The sequence below is a fragment of the Pieris rapae genome, chromosome 4, assembly GCF_905147795.1.
Source record: "Pieris rapae chromosome 4, ilPieRapa1.1, whole genome shotgun sequence".
Lineage (NCBI taxonomy): Eukaryota > Metazoa > Arthropoda > Insecta > Lepidoptera > Pieridae > Pieris > Pieris rapae.
The window spans coordinates 4,451,405-4,465,592 of NC_059512.1; the positions used below are offsets into that span (position 1 = coordinate 4,451,405).

Consider the following 14,188-nt stretch of genomic DNA (forward strand, 5'->3'; position numbering starts at 1 on the left):
TATATTAATTGTAACTTACGTAATATAATTGTCTATGTATTTTATTTTACATACTTAAATATTTTAGCGCTGAATAAGTTAATATATATATAGTTTTAAAATAAATCAAACGCAAACAAAAGTAATAATTTAAGGTTTTTACATAAGATGATATACTAACCATTGAGAGTCAAGCTCGAAAAGTGAGTGGTGGTATTAAGAAACTCCTGAAGTGTGGCTGACGGGGTACAGGGTAGAGCTGATAAAGGTGATGCGGGGGGTGGAGATAACGCTGATCCAGGGGAAACTGACCCGGATGAACATGGGGTTGACCCGCCACAATATCTGAAATTATTATCTTAAATTTAGTTGGGAAAAGATACATTGGCATTTTTTAAATCTTACTAGAGTGGAATAATTACTTAATAAAATATTTAAATTATAATTAGGTATCATTCTTGTAAATGTTCCGTTTTCGGTTTTCGAAATTCATTTTGTATTTCAACTAATGATTATTATATAAAGTATATATTACCAGTTACCTATTTTGCATCTGGATAATTGTTATTTATTTGTTATATTGGTACGCACCTTAACTTTATGAGAAGTGTAAACGCGTTGTTTCTATTGAAGTGAAATTTCTTAAGGAGTATGAGGGTATTTTTTTTACGGATGAAACGTCACGAATATGTGCAGCGTTTTTATTGAAGAATAGGGACAGAGCGATTGAGACCGATTAAAAGAGAGTAAGAAAAGTAGAACGATAAAAACACAGGCTATTGGTTGATATATTCGTTTAGCAGTTACATATCAGCGTGTATGTCTTGTGCACTAAACTCAGATTTTTTATTTATTTATACTATCACTAGCGGATCCGACAGACGTTGTCCTGTCTACACGTCTTTAATTTCAAAATTTCAATTTTTAATAAGCCATTTTGATGAAAATTATTATTCAAATGTTATGACAATATCTAACGATCCAGCACATGGTCACACACGATATAACACAATGATAACAAAACTTTTTTTAAATTTCGGGACAGACTAAAATTAAAATTCGAATATTATTTAAAATTTGACACTGCGATGTCTGTCGGATCCAATGTAAAACATTCCAAAATCAACAACAACTAATAAATTGAAAATTAATTAAAAAAACATTGTCCAGCGGACAAAATTGTGAATCTAAACCATTCCCAGATCCCCTTGAACACACACAAAAAATTTCGTCTAAATCGGTCCAGTCGTTTAGGAGGAGTTCAGTCACATACACACGCACACAAGAAATATATATATTAAGATTAGCATGTATACAGTGTGTAAACAGTGTTAATATAGATATGACAAATACATATATGGAGTGATTATATAGTGGTTCATGGTCACCGATTGGCGCTTTTACTTTAGTAATAATTTATGTACAAAGAAGTTTCACTTGTGACATCAGTACTTTGTACGCACGCACTTTTTTTAGTTCTTTAGGCCAGTAACTTTAAAATAGGACACTATAGCCAAGATACGGGTAAATGTGACTTACGTTCTGTAAGTGTTGTCACAGAACTCAAAGTTGAACTCGGCGTGGAACGCAGTTGTGTCATCAAGTAGGGGCACCATGAGCGCGTCATCACCGCCGCCAGGTCCATGGTCCAGTTCGCAGGCAGATAGCAATGTAGAGCTTTCGTTCTGAATAAATAAATAAAAAAATGATCTCACAGAATGTACAATTTAATAATGATAAATGTAAATATTTGTTATAATAATAGCATTGATATTTTTTTTATGATTTGCTCCTCGTGTATTTCTAAAATATAGTTTTTATACTTTTTATGACTACTTGAATAAATACGGTTTATACTAACATTGTTGTATTAAGCCCAATGTATGTTTCAATCAATAAAAATAATGAGTTATGTATGTATGGAAGATTATTTACCTTTATTCTTTCGGGCATTGCGGCTATAATCTGTTCTGCTAACGTGAACACTCTGTCATCCTGCTCCCCTGGAAAGTATCATATATTGGAAAAAGGGAAATTATAAAAGCTCGCCTCAATTCAAAGAGCCTAAAGTGACATCTAGCTTTCAACTGGCATGGAAAATGAATCTTCAAATACCGATTGTATTGTATTTTATTAACGTTATTAAATATAAAGTGGGTGTAGTTCAAATTAAGTGTTACCATATATTAATAAAACATCAACTCCACACTAATCATCCATAAACAACACCAAGTATCCATCAAAATGTGCTCTTAAATCACAGTGAAAGCGAACTTACCTTTTTTTTTCAAATATATATTAGCATAAATTCTACACATAAAAAGCGGTTATATAGGTTTATCGCTTCATGCAAGCCACCATGCAGTGTCGTGAAGTATTTGATTGTCCTTTTGTCGGGTGACTTGTGTTCCTGAATAGGACTTCGTTTTGTTGTGTTCGGATATAGAATGACTGTGAATAGACCATTACGAACCACTGAAAGCGACATCGATGGACAACATCGAACAAGTCGAACCGATATTTATCATGCACTATCGCTCATTGAACGAAATAATATTAAAAATACTTCGTCAATGAGGTTTTATATTTAGTTAATTGTATCGGTTCAACCTTAACAGGTCTCTACTAACAACACCGGGACATCTCCGCTCGATATGGGATACAGATACAGAAGAAACTACAAGTCTACCGATAGCTATGACTGAGCTACACTGGCAAGAGGGACAGAGACAGACAACGTTGATAAGAAGAAGGCCAGAGCGGCCATGCAACTACTACATTCACAACATCAATAGTCGAGCGGAGGGGTGGCTCCAAATTGAAACCGTATAGAACAGTCTTCGTTAAGTATTTCTCCTTATAATTGGATTTACGGTAATCCAAACCGGGTAAAACCTGAAAGCTAATCTCAAGTAGCACCACAATTGAGTGTTCCTAGATGAATTGTGATTTCGATACGTTTTTATTGGAAAGGTCATAGGGACATAAACAAATTTATACAAGCCAATATATAAATCACGTCATAATTTGATGCTAGGAACACTCAACAGGTCAGCCTCAAGTGAGCAAGTTGCTTCCCTCCCGAGTGCGACTGTCTATACAGCTTCGCAAGAGCGAACTGACCTGCGGCAGACGGGCAGGGTGCGCAGGAGGCGGGGGGCGTCGAGGGGCGCGCGGGCAGAGGGGGGCTGGGCGTGGTGGCCGCCGTCTCGCCTGCGCGGGCGGACAACTGTCAGTCGCGCGGCTGGGACCAGCGAATCACTCCTCTAGTTTTTTTCTAACTTTACCCGACTCTCGAGCCTTATCTCTAACCGATTTATCTACCTTCGTTACCATCATTTTATCTATGGTGAAATATTTTAGTGTTACATAATGCGATTCGACGACGCTGAACCTTCGTCCTATGAACTAAGGTGAAAAATTTTGAAATACCCGAAGAGGGCGTATTGCCGATGAACTAAATAATCGTTTGCAAATGAAAACTAACTTTTCTATGATAAGACAAGAATTTGACACTTACAGAGGGCTAGGTCCATGCGACGCCCTATCTTCATATCTCCGAGACTGTCTTCGGAAGTGTCAGAGTCTAAGGGTAAAGACATACTTCTCTCCCACCTGTAATCAGGTTTAACTTGCAGTGATTATATTAACTTCTGTAAGATATGGCTAATGTAAAATACACGAAGTCCTGCCACCTTTATAATAAATAAAATTACCACCTTGAATAATAAATAAAATTACATAGTAATTATTCACCTTAGTGAAGTTGAGTCATTCCTATCAATAGCCGAATTTGAACGGAATGCATCTGCCATGTTGATGCCGCTATCAATTGAAGGTCTCTTCACTAAGTTGCTTTCTAAGCTTCCCGTTCGACCTTTTTGCAACAAACTGAAATAACATGAAAAATATTATTTAACTGCAATAATAGTTAACACTTTTATACGAATTTCGGAAAAAATGAAATAATTTTACATAATATGCTTACATAACAAAGCTTAGCAATTTCTGAAAGGTAAAAATCCTATAAATGAGTATAATCAGCCTTTTTCTTAACGTTTTTGATTAGGTTTGCGCGAGTAAGCCTAATTAATAATTTTAATTAAATGTATTTAACCCTTTAAGATAACCACGATTGCTGTATATCATGCGACGTGTCGAGTTTTGTTAGATCAACTTTAAATACTAAAACGGAGATAACATACCTATAAGGTCTCCGAAAAACCGCATCTCCCGTAGGTGGATGAATCCTATCAAGCAACGCAGCTAGTTGGGTATGTCCAGCTCGATGAGCGACTGCGGCCGCTGCGCGTGCGCCGGCCTCGCGCCTTGTACCTGCGCTCCAACGAGCTAGCACTACTGCCGTGTCTGTATGACCCGCCGCACTAGCTACCATCTGAAATTGATTTAAAGGTATCTTAATATATATATATAGGAATATTTAGGAAATCCTAAAAAATACTCATGTTTTAAAAATAACAATAACTTTTGTAATTCAATTTTTGCTGCCAAACACGAGTATGTGGAACCAGCTGCCTACTTATTCCTAAAATGCCGGTTACATCCCTCAGACAATGAAATTCTCTATGGGTACCAGTTAGCATCAGGTAAGGTTACTGCCCGTTTTCTGTTATTAAAAAGGATATAAATATGAATGTTAAATTTTTACATATCAGTACGATGACATCACATCCTGAAAGACGCTAAGAAAACTATTCTGACGGCATATACAAGAGACGTATATATTCTTAGCAGTCAGTTTCTCGTCGGTCGGCCGGCCAGTTAGTGGTTAAAAAAGTCACATTAATAAATTAAAAAATATGGAATACTATATTTTTTAATTTATTAATGTGGATGACTGAGGTGACAATATCGATAGTAATAGCCGACTTTCGTTGCATCTATTTTTCGTGATGATATCCTATGGATATATTATTTTAGAATAAACTGACTAACATTTAAGATGAACAAAGAGTTTGGAACTTACCAACGGTGTATTATTTTCGCTGTCTCTGGCTCCTAAATTTACTTCCTTTTCTAATGCTAAGCTATTATCATCCTGCCGCCATCTAAGCAGTGCTGTGGTCAACTTGGTATAACCCAAAGCTGCCGCCAAGTGGAGGATTGTAGATCCTTCCTCACTTGGTTCGGTTGCAAAGCCCTCAGAAGTACCTGCTGACCTATTACTCAACGATTGGCAAAATGTGACTAGGCGATCTTCAAATTTTGGATTCGTATACAACTGGACGTCTTCAACCTGAAATATTGATGAATTGAATTAAATTACAGAAAATACTGGTATAATATAGTATAATAATAACACAAGGGTTAAGGCTAAAAATACAGTATCTAGTTTAAAATACAAATTGTTGAAACACACATTGACGACGGCTATATCACGCTACGCCCAAATTGAAGCGAAGAACTTTCGGCAAAGTAAATAGCACAGCAAGCGATTCAAATTTCACTGAAGAAAATACCTATTGACTTAATAATTAAAATCGTAAATCAGGTATAATACCTGATTATTATCTTCCATAGGCTCTGTTTTCAACTGCAAGCGCCCATGTAGACGTTGTAGGCGCTGCAGTAATGAGAACCGCCTAAAATCCAGCGAAGGTAACGGCGCTGATGCTGGAGACGTAGGTGCGGGTACTGGGCCAGCTTTGTACTCGAATACAACGGTATCAGACACTACGCGGCCACCTCTAGCCACCTGCATCGCTGCTAAACCTGCCTCGTGAGCTGAAAATATCCATTTTGTATTTAGGAAACAAGAATGAATTACAATTATAGACAGCTGATTAAAAGTTACATACAAAACAAAATAGTAGTTTAACTTATTTATATAACTGACGAACAGATATGTTAAATAAATATCTTAAATGTGTGCCAAACACCATATCATTTAGATGTTTCAGCATCTACCAAATAAAATCTGTATTATAGATACCTTATTTTAAAAGTTTACTCACCTGGACAATAACATCTCAAGAGTCCATTTTGAACCAATATTGATGGTACTGGAAAATTGTCGAACAAAACCGTATATTGATCAGAAGTCTCAGTCCAAGGTCCCGCGACTAGTACCTTAACACCGCCCTCTGGATACGCCCATTCCGGAGAGTAATCAGTGATACTTAATGCTCGCTCGTTATTACTATCAGTCTGCATCTTTTCTTGATTGTCAGACGGTGAATTACCACATAAGGACTAAAGGGAGAATAATTTAAAATAATTACATAACTTCATAAAATTCCTATTAAATCTTACTTAGAAAATAACTCGTATAAAACTTACCATAGGATTCGTGGAAATTGAGCTCGGATCTAGTACTTCCAGTTCAGGAAAATCACCTAGCATGTCAAAAGCATCCAAATTGACAAATACATTGTCATCTACCACATGCGTCGGTGACGCTACAGCCTCACAACTCTCTATAAAGTCCATAGTATCGATACCGGAAACCATTACATTAGCGGTCTCCGTGGACCGTACTACACTTCTATCTAATTCACACGTTGGCATATTCGCTGATAACGTTTTTTGGATATCTTCATGCGATAACTCCAACGTCTCGTCAAAAAATCCACTAGATGATTCTAAGTGCGCGTCTGTTCCTAATAAAACTAACGTATCATCACAGTTATCTATATGCACTTTATTCTCTAAACGCTCTAGAAGATCTGGGTATCGAGATGGCGTCGCCGGTGCGCTTGCGATTATGTGGCCACGACTTCTCGGTTCCATCTTTATTTTCCTATCAAAAATTTCTACATTCACTTTCTCTTCTACCTGTGTTTCTACTTCGAAAGTAGATTCTGTTTTATTTATACATGTATTTGGCAGGTTATCCGGAATTTCCCGTTTTAATACAAATGTGGGTTTATATTGTTGACGGTATCTGTCCCTTGGCTCTTCACAGACAAATGAAGTGACTGACAACGGTGATACTAGGGAAGAATGCTGTTGACCTCCATTACTAGTACCGTTCAAGATTAGTAAACCTCCACCTCCTTGTATCTGTCCCAATGATAATAACAGAGGGGACGACTGAGTGGAAGTCCTGTGATCTCTTGTGTATTGGCGTGGGGGTTGTGCCATAGGTCGAGGTGAGGGCCCAGTTGTAGAGGACACGTGGTGGTCCGATGCTGGTGGTTTCGATGCCTGGATACGACGCAGGGGATGAGCACATGTCCTTGAATCTTGACAAGTTGAATCAGGGCAACCGCATTCTAACTGTCTAGCCAATGCTGCTGCTCGAGCTGCTCTTTGCTTTTCCATTAATTGCCCCACAATTGCTTCTACGGTTTCCGCCGTCTGAAACATTTTCCCCTAAACTTAACATGGCATGCGGAGTTCATGAAATAAACAAAGAATGAGCAATTACGTACTGATATTTCCAAATCGCTATTAAGGTCCGGTTCATCTTCACTGAAGACTGAAATTTAAAATTAATAATATCAAAGTATGTAATAAAATTGATTAAAAGATAAAAACTCATTGAGTTAATAAGTCTGATAAATTGTAGCAAAATATTAATATAGTGATGATTTCAAGCCGCGATAATAAACATAGTAAATGTTTCAACATTGTTTTAATGATCCACATTTATGAGGATCAGAATTAATTGGTTATAATTAATTTATCACTCATTCTCTTTATAAATATGCAATGAGGGGCGAACATAGCTTGTTGCGTTTTAATTTACAGTACTTAACATTTATGAAAGTCGACAAGGAGACAACTATTTGATTATAACTTCGCCCTCTGCCAAGACCATTTAATATGGTAATAAGTTGCCGCAAAAAAGTTTACACATATTTTTTGTGCGTCACATAAATTTTAAGGGTAGTCTAATGGCGATAACTTTATACTTTGTAGAATTGTAATGGACCTCTTTTTTGGCGTTTACATTTTTTTTTTGACTAACAAATAATACTAATAATAAGTGTTATTTTATCTTACTGAATGTAATAGGGCACTTACACATAGGCTTCAACTGGCTGACAAGTTCGTCTTTCGTCCACTCTTTTTTGTCGGCCCATAACGCCAAACTTGGTGCCACAGTCGCCAGCTTGTTGTCATCGGGGTACGGGACGTTCAGGTAGTGTACTAGTACTATATCTGGATTCTGTAATAATGTTGAAAAAGCTTAAATAAAAAGCTTACAAAATAAATAACTTTCTTATGCCACACAATTAAAAGTTATTTTCATACATCACACAAAGTTTTCAGAATTTTGTTAAACATAATATCATTGCTTTATTTTTAAGCATCATTACCATTTCCCACTTGAACATGAATAAAGCAAAACACCAAAGTCATTATGTAAACAGTGTGTGCGTTGCGAAGTTTAGTTAAGTGTAGATTGTAGGCGCCACATTCATTTTTTTTTTTTTTTTTTTTTTTTTTTTTTTTTTTTTTATTGATAAAGATTGCCAACGCTCGGCACACTGATACATTTGGTAAAAACAAACACAAAATACAATTTTGAATGTGATGAGCAATTAGAGGCAAACATGACATTCATTTAGAGCACATACAAAAATCAATCGTAACAATTTTTAAACAAAACAAACATTACAAAAAAGAAACAATTACAAAAAACTAAACCAAAATTGATTTTAAAGTGTGAGGGGAGCAACTCTGGATATCCAGACCTAACTTGTTTATCAGAATGCTTAATCTGGACACCGGAGAGCTTTGACCAAAACGCGTCCTACGGAAAGGAGGGACAAATGAAATAACGGGATGCCTAGGGGATCGAGAGGGTACATGAATCTTAAATTTAGAAAGAAGGTTCGGACAATCAATCTTATTATTGAATATCTTTGCTGCAAACGATATATCAATAATTTTTCTGCGATTCTCCAATGACATCATATTAAAGTGTGCCAGCCTGGTTTCGTACGTTGGCAACTTTTTTTTCGAGATGCCACTGGAGAAAAGCAGATGCCACAGTAACCTCTTTTGTAATCTCTCGAGTCGTAGCATGTGCGTCGCATAATGCGGCCTCCATACAACTGAACCATATTCTAGAATGCTCCGCACGAGGCTATTGTATAATAGTATTTTTGATTTGATGCTACGAAATCCTTTCGTATTTCTTATGACAAAACCAAGCATTCTAGAAGCTTTCTTAACTATAAAGTCTTGGTGTTCTGAGAACGTTAGCTTATTGTCATAAATTACCCCCAAGTCACGAATCACTCTTTCCTCTCGAAGTACTACGCTACCTATATGATAGTTGTGAATTAAAATATCCCTTTTTCTTGCAAAACGAATAAAGTGACACTTTCGGACATTTAGCTCCATACCATTAGAGACACACCATGAGGTCACTTCATTCAGATCAGATTGGAGCATCGAGCAATCATCGGAGCTACTGATAACACGGCAGAACTTGAGATCATCTGCGTACATGTACTCCTTAGAATGCTTAAAACAAGTTGTTAAATCATTTACAAATATATTAAATAGTATTGGCCCTAAATGAGAGCCCTGTGGTACACCGGAGGATATTTTATGTATTGTTGAGCTAAAGCCGTTAACGACAACGAAAAATTCGCGATTACTTAAATAAGATTCAATCCATTTAAGAAAACGCGGTGATACGCCATAGCTAGACAGCTTATTTAAAAGTATAGAGTGAGGAACTCGATCGAAAGCCTTGCTGAGGTCTGTATAAATCGTATCAACTTGGAGACCACGATCCAAAGCATCACTTAGGAATTCAGTATACTCAACTAGGTTAGTTGTGGTTGATCTACGTTGCATAAACCCATGTTGTGATAAAGCAATTAACTGTTCAAAGTGTTTATAAAGATAGGGACATACTAGAGACTCAAGTATTTTAGCAAAGGAGGAAAGAATAGAAATGGGTCTATAATTAGCAACTAGCTCTTTTTCCCCCGACTTATAGATAGGTACCACTTTAGCCATTTTCCATTTGTCCGGAAAAACTCCTAAGTTAAGAGATTTATTATAAATTGTAAGTAGAGGTTCCACCAAATACTTAGCACATTTGCGTATAAAAATGGGCGGAATATCGTCTGGGCCAGCGCCCTTATACTCGTCCAAGTGTGTTAGTTTCTTAAGAAGATTTTCATAATTCAAAGCCGGCGGACACAAGTAAAGAGCACTATTATCAAGTTTAGAAAAAAAGGATTTCTGTTCCTTGCTATGCCTAAAATTAATGTTATTACTAGGAGTATATACAGTTTTAAAATGAGTGGAAAATAGTTCGCAGACTCGGTAACCGTCAGAGGCAGAAGTGTATCCATCTGACATAGCCAAGGGGTAAGAACTATTGCCGCAGCGTTTGTTTTTTACATATGACCAAAAATATTTAGGGTTTGCGTCTATTTTATTTTCTATATCGGAGATATACCGCTTATAGTAATCACTGGCCATTTTCTTGCATCTTTTACTAAGTAAAGTCAATTCTAGCCCGTCCCTTGCGTTTTTATATTTTTTATAACGTAGTCTTATTTTATTCTTCTCTTTTAAAGTTCGAATTAAATTTCGATCAAACCATGGGGGATAGCGGTTATTACTAGGTTTGCTTAAAGGAACGTAATTATTGATTATATCTCGTATCTTCAAATAAAAAACATTTACAATCAAGTTTATGTCGTCAATCCCAGCGAAAAGTTTCTCCCAATCACATTTTGTTAGCTCAATAAAGATATTGTCATAGTTAGCTTTACGGAAATTACGCTTAGTCGTGACTATGTTAAAAGGTAATTCAGGATTTCTGGCCAGGGAAATTTCAATATCCAAGGGAGGATGTAGTTTATCTATAACGCTTAAAACACCACACGAATTGCTCACCTCACACGATGGCAGATTTGTAAGTACAAGGTCTAGAATTCTGTTACAATTATTAAGGATAGAATTATGTTGCTTTAGATTATTAGTGTCTATGAAATCGACAAATGGTTGACATGAAGGAGGGACATAAAATTCACCACTAGAATTGCTCCAGCGTATATCTCTTAGATTGAAGTCACCAACAATACAATGATGTACAGAGTGTTCGAAAATTTTATTGCAATTTGTGGTGAATTTTTTTAACAAAGAATAGTTGACGGGCGGAGGAAAGTAAACTACACAGAAATCAATTTGATGAAGGCAACGTGGCGCCGGCAGTTCCACTCGAACCCAGATTTCTTCTAAATCAGATTCCCAACTAATCATTCTTTTGGATTTAAGTTTCTTTGAGATCGCAATAATGGTGCCACCTCCATCTTTTTTGTGGGAGTTTAAGGTCTCAGACCGATCCCGCCTGTAAACCACATACCGTCCATCAAACAGCTCTGAGCTATATATCGAGTCTTTTAACCATGATTCAGTTAAAATTATAATATCATAAGTGTTACAAAGTAATTGGGTGTAGAAAGAATGCGTTTTAGTCCTTAAACCTCTAGCATTTTGGTAATATATACTTAGATTAAATACACTTGTTATATTCGGTTTTTGGTAGTTACAATCGATTTTGTTTATATTGTGTGGGGTGCCCACTGTTCAACATACATATATATTTATAAAACAAGCTTAGCGTACTTATGATAAGCGACTTAATATGTCTACGCTTTTTACATGGAGGAAGTTTGATTCTGCGTTTTTTCGCATGAAAATACGGCCGTTGCGCACCCATACGTAGCTGTATTTTAGTTCCTTTGCTTTCTGCCTAGCAGCGGCATGTAATACCTTATTTTCAGGCGTTAAGTGCTCCACCACATAGACAGCAGACTTCGCAATACCACCAATGCCCAAGTGACTAGAGTTTAGTTTATTGTCCTTATTCGCTTTGTTGAACTTTATGGAAGCCGCGATAAACTCGTCGCGTAGACGCGGGCTACTAAACTTAGCTAGAATGGAGCGAGGACGATTAGATTTGCTGTCTAGTTTAGCGACTCTGGAGCAGTAGTGGATATCTTGTTCATTGACAGGGCACTCGATGACATTCCCAACTTGCTGAATAATTTTGGTTAGGTTTTCACCTCTGTGTTCCGGGACACATTGAATTTCTATATTTGCTGCGCGGGAAATTTGGTCAAATTGGGCAAGTTTCGCAGTCAGCGTCATGTTCTCAGCTCGCAGGGATTCATTATCCCTTCTGAACTCTTGCAACATATTATTAGCCTGTGAAGCGCATTCGGACTTAATTTTTTCTAACGTGTTGGTCGTGTTGGTCACCTGTTCTTCCACTTGCAAAAGTTGGCCCTCCCAGGTACTCATACGATTTTCTAGAGATACTATGTCATCCCTGAGTTTCCGCGTCACCTCGAAAATAGCGGCGTTTAGGTCGTCCCGCCATTGCTGCCTCAGATCTGCGAGTTTACCATCCATATATTTAGTCAGCATATCAGTATCGACGTTTAATGAGGATGCTAAACTTGTTTTTGGTGACACTGATGAAGTAGGAATAATCTTCTTGCTCTTGCAGGTCGAGCACTTCCACTTTTTCCTATTCATCGGAAGAATTCTTTTAAAATCAGATTCCGATAGATCAGCGCAGAAGAAATGCAACACAGTGAGGCAAGATGTGCATTTAATCATTTCAGCATCAGAGACATGTTTTAAGCATTTGCCACAATCCATCTTGTATTATTTAAAAAAAAAATTAAATAATACCAAAAAAATAAAATATAATAATAATAATGTTACAATGGTCGACGAACAGTTTTGATCTCGCGTCGTATTGATTTGAGTACCACGACTTGAACGCTGCGCCACTACGGCGTTGACTTTACAGGCGAATATATAGTACAATTTCTTGAGATACTATAACACTATATAGTGACTAATGCAAGATTTATCGCAAGTCACGTTTACACTTTACATCAAGTCCCACAAGTTATGGCAATTGCATTTATTATGTATTATTATTTGTTATGCATTTAACTAACTGTCGTAAAGTTTGAATGTTATCCTTTCTCGATATTATGATCTCAAAATACCTCTAAGGTCATTTCAAAAATGTTAGTTAGTTAAATTGAAATCACTTAGGCACAGCACAAACTTTAAACTAAGGTTTTAAAAATAACTAGAAAAACGTCGCCCATTCACCGTATCACAAGTCACTCACTGTTTACTTGTTTTACAAACTTAGGTTAGTTTATATTATGTCGCACGAATTACATACGCGCTCACGCGTGAACGGTTGCGAATCAACTGAACTTATACGGAAAATTATACGGAACAAAATAACGAGCAAGTAACTCTCAGGGCCCATAGCGACTCTCACGCAGTTAAACCTATAAAAGTAAACAATATTTTAATTTTCAACGGGAGAGAATGTAAAACGGACTACGCAGTAATAACTATCCATTTGTCTTCAAAATGGTGGCAATAAACATGGCGGCATTATTTATGTAATGGCCCTTGTCCAGGGTTGCCACTCGACACGTGCACTTTATTGGTGTTATTGTGGTTTTTCATTAACTCGCTGTTAACGTGATAATTTGTTGTAAACAGTTGGCGGATAGCACCACTTAAAGGTTTCATTCAAGTAGAAAATAAAGTTTAAAATATTTTTAAACTGTTACACAAACCAGTATTACAGTAACCAAAAGATTGTTAGAGCATTTACAATTATGATTACTTTTATGTTTTCAAATTTATGAATAAGTTTTAAATTTTAAATAATTTTAACCATTTCCAAATAATTACTTTAAAATATAAACTGCATTCATTATTCAATCTATTTTATGGTATATATAATGTAAAATTATATCCATTTTAATATAAGGCTACATCGTAGGATATATTTAAGAATTGTCAACCCTTAAAATGCAAGTTTTATTACTGTAAAGTTAAAAGTTGTCCTACAGTTTCAGAGGGGCTGAGACCGGATCTAGATTTACTTTTATAGACAAACAATAAACAGATAAACAAGATGTTTATTGTAGACTGAGTTAAATATTGAATGTTATTATATTATATGTTGCGATTTATACTTAAAGTTTCTAAATTAAAGTTTTATGAGTCATTAGTCACTGTATTAGTTGGAGTAGATAGTTTAATTCTTACATTTTGATATATATTGATATGAAGACAAAATTATAGATATATTTTGATAACAACATATCAAACATATTAATACCCGACACTAATATGCTTTTAATAAACTTACAATCCAGTAAAAATACTACACATATTCATAGAATCAATAAACCAATTTTTCAATATTGATTCATGA

The 14,188-nt window shown here is 36.2% G+C and overlaps 1 protein-coding gene across 2 annotated transcripts in view; it reads right to left on the bottom strand.

The window, feature by feature from the left end:
* LOC110992935 (calmodulin-binding transcription activator 2) overlaps window positions 1-14,188 on the bottom strand; it is a 146,685-nt gene that overhangs the window by 11,989 nt on the left and 120,508 nt on the right. The window contains exons 7-19 of one of the 2 annotated variants that reach the window (XM_045627916.1): window positions 7,969-8,113; window positions 7,374-7,420; window positions 6,280-7,314; window positions 5,955-6,192; window positions 5,501-5,724; window positions 4,967-5,236; window positions 4,185-4,375; window positions 3,736-3,870; window positions 3,500-3,594; window positions 3,103-3,192; window positions 1,915-1,982; window positions 1,519-1,664; window positions 161-324 (exon numbers count right to left, since the gene is read on the bottom strand). In XM_045627916.1, coding sequence (XP_045483872.1) covers window positions 161-324; window positions 1,519-1,664; window positions 1,915-1,982; window positions 3,103-3,192; window positions 3,500-3,594; window positions 3,736-3,870; window positions 4,185-4,375; window positions 4,967-5,236; window positions 5,501-5,724; window positions 5,955-6,192; window positions 6,280-7,314; window positions 7,374-7,420; window positions 7,969-8,113 — 2,848 coding nt within the window. The remainder of the gene's footprint in view (window positions 1-160; window positions 325-1,518; window positions 1,665-1,914; window positions 1,983-3,102; window positions 3,193-3,499; window positions 3,595-3,735; window positions 3,871-4,184; window positions 4,376-4,966; window positions 5,237-5,500; window positions 5,725-5,954; window positions 6,193-6,279; window positions 7,315-7,373; window positions 7,421-7,968; window positions 8,114-14,188) is intronic. The other variant, XM_022258940.2, reaches the window with a different exon arrangement.